The 6000-nt window shown below is 37.6% G+C and overlaps 1 protein-coding gene across 1 annotated transcript in view; it reads right to left on the bottom strand.

Annotated features, from left to right (window-relative positions):
- Positions 1 to 376: 376 nt before the first annotated feature.
- The window catches only part of gnaz (guanine nucleotide binding protein (G protein), alpha z polypeptide), a 29916-nt gene continuing 24292 nt past the window's right edge, over positions 377 to 6000 (bottom strand). Inside the window, exon 3 of the mRNA XM_030149112.1 lies at positions 377 to 3235. Coding sequence (XP_030004972.1) covers positions 2891 to 3235 — 345 coding nt within the window. The 3' untranslated portion in view covers positions 377 to 2890. The remainder of the gene's footprint in view (positions 3236 to 6000) is intronic.

Raw genomic sequence — 6000 nt, 5'->3', positions numbered from 1 at the left:
CTAAAATATAATAAAAAGATGAATTCATCAGCCACACAGTGCAGAAATGCTACATGTGTGGCTCCTGTTTTGTATAGGACATATTCACAAAACCAGTGCACGTCCACATTACAGTCATCTAACGCATGGAAAATACTAAATGCGCTGCACAGGTACTAGAATGGCTTTGGCTTCATGCTTATGGGGTCAAATAAGGGTTAATATGAAAAGTTTTGGTTTTATTGTATGTCATCCTTTGTGAACCTCTTAACGAAAACTGTAAAATGTGAGTGTATAGAACTTCACATACAAGTAAAACACATATACACTAATGTAATAAAATCTACAGGAGAAAACATAGTATGCACTTCATTGTTCAAGATATTGTCCTTCTTTCACCTGTGAAAGCTCGGCCAAAACTTATTCTTTATCTTATCGTTCACATACTAACTGTGATCTTAGCTCACTTTTCTCACAAATATAAATAGTGAGCAAATTTCTTAGGAGGATTTTTGCAGATTTTACAATCATACTGAACCTTGTTTGAGCCCATTCAGATTTGATTCAAGCCATTGCATCATTTCCTGTCAAACATGAATATTTCTCAGAAGATTCTGAGGACTCTTGTCTTTACTGAAAAACCAGATTTTTAGAGCATGTTAAGTGCTCTTCTAACACCTATTCAGTTTTTATACAGTGGTTAAAGTTTGCCAAAAGCACAGTCACTGCCAAAATTTAGTTAAGACTAAATCTAATTTGTATATTTAACTCTTTAATTGCTAAACTGTGTCTGCTCCAGCAAACATTTTTGGTCAGGAAAGGTTTAGACACTAATTAGAGTGGAATCTGGACGTACACTGTACCCGCTTCACACATAGGCCAAGTTCATTCAGGAATATTTTAATTGCATACTTTATGTTCAGATTATTCTTGCCCCAGTGGCTACATTGTATGGTGAGGACAAACACTTATTATGTCATGATCTTGGATACTGAAGATAGAGGCGATGATTTTGGACAGTATGTTCCATTCCAAGTGGCAAATATTTTGATGCAGCACGATTAGTGGTTTTAAGGGCTGCAACTTCTTTTTAAACCACAGAGCAGGTCATCAATTATGAACATCTCAAACAAATGTAAAGCACATTTGACACAACCACCACCCAAAAACACATTTACTACACCATAGAAATTTGCATAAATTGTTTTATTCATAGTTATTGTCCTTTTTATATTTCTTTTTAAATTGTTTTGTCTTTTGTTGAAGTGGACATCCTGTAAAGTCAAGCCTAAAGCCCTTAGCTGAGTTGTTTGCAAATCACTCTCTTCACTGAAAAGAAAGGGTAAGAGGAGGAGTGGAGTCAGGTTTTCCCTCCTTCTCTCTCTCTCCCTCTCTCTCTTTCTCTCGCTCTCTCTCTCTCTCTCTCTCACACTCTATCTGTATGTCACTTATAGTATGCCAACTCAACCTTTATTTTCATTTGTTTGAACAGAGTGTACCTTACAGTATATTTACACATCATACTGACTGACTTTAACAATTTTCCACTTAGATGATGCAAGGAAGATTGAAGGTTTGCTTTTTCATTTTCATGTTTTCTACAGTCTTGTTCTCCTTTGAGCCACATCATCTCATACTAACGTTGTTTTCCTTGTCAACAAGTCATTATCACCACAGTCATCATCATCATCATCATCATCATCATCATCATCATTGTCATCTTCATTATTCTCATCATAACATCATCATCACCATTATTATATTGATATAACTCTTTTCAATATATTCCTCTCTGACAACTGTACAATCGTACACAGTGTTTGACTTTTATATATATTTTTGGGAATATATTATTTAAACCTAAGAAAAGAGAAACATAATCCCAAATAAAATATATTAGTATCCCAAAGTAACAAAATCATGCATGTTTGAATGTATTTGTCCATAAAAACAGAAAAAATAACATAATGGATGGGATCTGTTTTTATTTACAATCTGATCTTGGCACTGTTTTTGTTGTCTCTTGATGGAAACTGGAATGATCATTAAGAATACTTTTGACTCTGCTGAGTATAACACTCTTATGGTACTAGAAGTCAGTGACCTGCTACAAAAGACAGGTTTTAGAGAAATTGTTTTTTAAGCACAAAAACAAAGAAAACCAGAGGGAAAAAGAATAAGATTAGACATTTGACTATGGGGGAAAAGAAATAGTATGTAGAAAAAAAAAAAATTCACTTCGGTTTTAGACTGTGGCAGTTTCCTCTTTCAGGCAGAAGCCCTGTGACATCATGTCTATTGACAATTATTTTTTTTCCCAGGCATACAGGCTCTCTCCACATCACATCAGGTGCACTCACTGTTTACCATTGTTACGGTGAAAATCCAAAAGAGAACATTGATTTTGTCAGAATTCTTCTTGTAATGCAGCATTAATTGACTCAGGCAAATAAAATAAAGGAGACAAAAGTAACTGGAAACCACCAGTAAAGACCTACTACTCAGTCTCTGGTTTGGCAGGCAGGTAGGGATAGCTGTCTAAAATTTCCAGTGTTGCCTTGTCAAACAAGTGCTTTACTGTTGATCCAGAGATCTTGTGTGTGAGCAAACAGAAATTTGTGTGTGTTTGTGTGTGCATGTGTTTGGGTGTCTCTGCATACTCATATTCAGTGCAAACATATTGGGGTAAATTCCCATCTTGACCATGGACCGTCTCCATTTGTTGGATCTACAGTATTGTCCATGCTGACCACATCTCTACCTCATTCCTTTGCAGTTCACTGTTGCACCTCCTCAAGGAGATAAACCATCAGGCAAACTGACATGCCTTATGTTTATCCAGCCTGTTGGCGGGCCAACTGCTGGCAAGCAGCCCGCATTACCCCCCACCCCCCCAACCCAATGTCAGGTCCTAGCACAACCCAATGTACTTGAGATTGTTCTGGATGATCACGTCCGTGACAGCGTCGAACACAAACTGGATGTTGCTGGTGTCAGTGGCACAGGTGAAGTGCGAATAGATCTCCTTGGTCTCCTTGTTGCGGTTGAGGTCCTCAAACTGCCGTTGCACATAGACAGCTGCCTCTTCATAGGTGTTTTGACCTTTGTAGTCAGGGAAGCACACTGTTAGAGGAATACGTTTGATCTTCTCAGCCAACAGGTCCTTCTTGTTGAGGAAGAGGATGAGCGATGTGTTAGTGAACCAGTTGTTGTTGCAGATGGAGTCAAACAGGCGCAAGCTCTCTGCCATACGGCTCTGTGTGGACGCGAAAAAGACAGAAAATTATATTCAAAAATCAAAACATGTGGACATGGTTTTACAGGTTGGAAAAAACTGTAGATACTTGGAAGCAACAACTAGAATAATTTATTACACATTCAGACCTCATTCACAGAAGCAGGATCATGTGATTTGACAAAACCCAGGAGAAAAAAATAGTCCATGTAAGGTCACAACAAGATTTCAGGATGAAAATGAAAACAGAATAGGTGGAGGTTGAAAGTCAACCAGCACACAGTACAGTTATCCAGCTGACTAGCCAAAGGTACTGCTCTGTGTTATGTCAACAGAGTCAGACAAATGAAGACCTGAGTTTGAACTCTTACAATCACCTCTGATTACTTCTCTTACAATCACTCATTCAGTCCAAGTTTGCAAAAACATTACTCACTAGGCTCAACAGTAATGTGCAACAGGAATTTAACTCATTCCAGAGGCCTCTCCTAACACTGTGGAGAATTATGTAACTGTATATGACATTTGTGAATCATGTGGATGTAGGGACAAAGACTGCCGACAGGCTATGTGTTTACACTGAAAACAAACGGCTCTAACCTTAAAGTTTGTCATGACACATTCACTCATCCAGTGAGACTTATCAATATAACTGCCCGGGCTGTAATGAATTTACTGTCGTACATCACCTCTCTCTTCATAGTAACTTGTTGCTGTATTGCCGTTAGGACTGAATTATATATCACATGTCTTTTTTCCTCAAGTCCTATAGGTTTATGGATGTTTAACTGATGCCATGAATGAAATACATCAGAGCTGCAACAATTCATTTATGAATGAATGAATTGATTAGTTGCTAACTCTTACAATAATTAACCAACATTTGAGTTATTCTTTTATTGGTTAGAGTTATTTGCTTGAAAAGAAAAGTGAAATTTTCCGGTTTGAACTGTTGTGAATACTTTCAGGTTTCTTCAGTTGCCCATAACAACTGATGGGGTGTAATTGGGCTTTGAACAAAACAAGACTTATGAGAGTGCTGATAAATGGACATGTTGGGTTTTGAATATTTTAATTTAAAATATATTGTCTAAACAGAGAGCAGTAAAACTGTGTGTCTGTGTGTATCTACGTGTCTGTGCCTGTGCACGTGTCTGTGCCTGTGCATGTATGTGTTTGCTTCTTCACCGTTAGTGCTCATGTGACGTTGAATGTATAAGAGAAAAGAAATAAAGAGGAAGTTGATCATGGCAGCTGCTGGCATGTGGCGACTGGCCAGTAGCTTGTGACTGGAAGGTTGTCAGATGCAAGGCTGCTGTTTAAAAGGTTACAGAAACAACATGATGCTCTGAGCAAATCACAAGATCTGCACAGCAGGAAGAAATATAGAGGGGGGAATAGCAAGGATTAGACAGTCATAGTGCAGGCTTCAAAGTAAACCCTGATTATTCAATGGTGTAAGTGTACTATTTTTGGATAATGATGAAAAGGCTAGAGTTATGAAAAACTAGCCATGGAAATAACCTTGAGATATAAAAAAAAAAAAATCTTGCAAGTCATTAAAATGCACAATATCATTTTTGATTATTTCTTGGAAATAGTTCACCAAGTGAAAAATAAAAATTATAAGAAAAAAAAAAAACACTTCAGTTTGTGATAAATGTAAAACAAACCAGTTAAACTGAACATTGTAATGCCTGAAAGCTAAATTATTGAATTAAAACAGGCAACAATGTACTGGAAATAAATTTAGATCTGAAGAATCTTGACAATAGAACCAATACTGTTCCTCCCTTCATTCTGTTCATGTTTTATTAAAAAAATTTACACATTTTTGAGGCTCTAAATGAGACATGTATGGGAGAGGAAAATAAAATGAGGTTTTGGTCAGTACAATTGCAGAATTGTTTACAGAACTGGTTAGACCAGAGTTCTGCATTGATGGGTTTAAACCACTTTTTCTTTAGCCCTCTTCCTTTTCACTTTTCGTCTCTCACATGTTGTTACCTAATCACATTGAAACATTAAACTCTGTATAACTATATATCTCTCAGGACTAAATATGTCCCTTAAACATTGTACGCTACACAAAGACTGACATGCTGTTTGACCTCTCTCCTCTTCTTACAGGGTGTCAAAACAAGAGTCGAGCCGCTAAGTGAGTAGGACAGGAGACAGCCAACTGAGCCCTGGGAGCCTCCAGTCTCTTCACCTGGCCAATAAGGTACTTACAGGACATTTTTTTTAAATGGGGAACAAAAGGAAGGCAGGAGGAAGAGAGAGGGAGAGTAGCAACCAGGAGCAGTAGGAGCAGAGCCTCTTCTTTTTCTTAAAACTTCCCTGTACACACATATACATCCCCACACTAACTGCTTTCCCCCTCACCTCCTCCATCAGAGTACTCCAGAGGCACAGGCCTTAATTAAGCTTAGTTATTAATGAGGAAGTTCAGCCCAGTGTCATTGCTTTGTTTCCCATAAATACAAATCACTTATGTGTGCAGCCACCCCTTTGTAATTCATTAAGGTTCATTTTAAATGTCACTGCCTTACAAGAAGGGCTGGTTTGCACTTATCTACTGAGATTATTTTTTTCATCTTTGTGTTTTTCTGCTGTACCTGAGAATTACTTAAATCAGGCTTTTTGCCTTCCTTTTCCAATCTTTTTAATAAGTAATGCTTATGATTCTGTGGGTTGGCAGTACTCGGTTTTCAATGGGAAAACATACACAGAAAGCTAAATTTCTGACTGAATTGGAGCATTTGTCTATGATTTGCAATGTTATC

Source organism: Sphaeramia orbicularis, chromosome 12, assembly GCF_902148855.1.
Source record: "Sphaeramia orbicularis chromosome 12, fSphaOr1.1, whole genome shotgun sequence".
Classification (NCBI taxonomy): Eukaryota; Metazoa; Chordata; class Actinopteri; order Kurtiformes; family Apogonidae; genus Sphaeramia; species Sphaeramia orbicularis.
The sequence above is the reverse complement of the archived record's forward strand: the minus strand, read 5'-3'. Positions and strand labels throughout refer to the sequence as shown.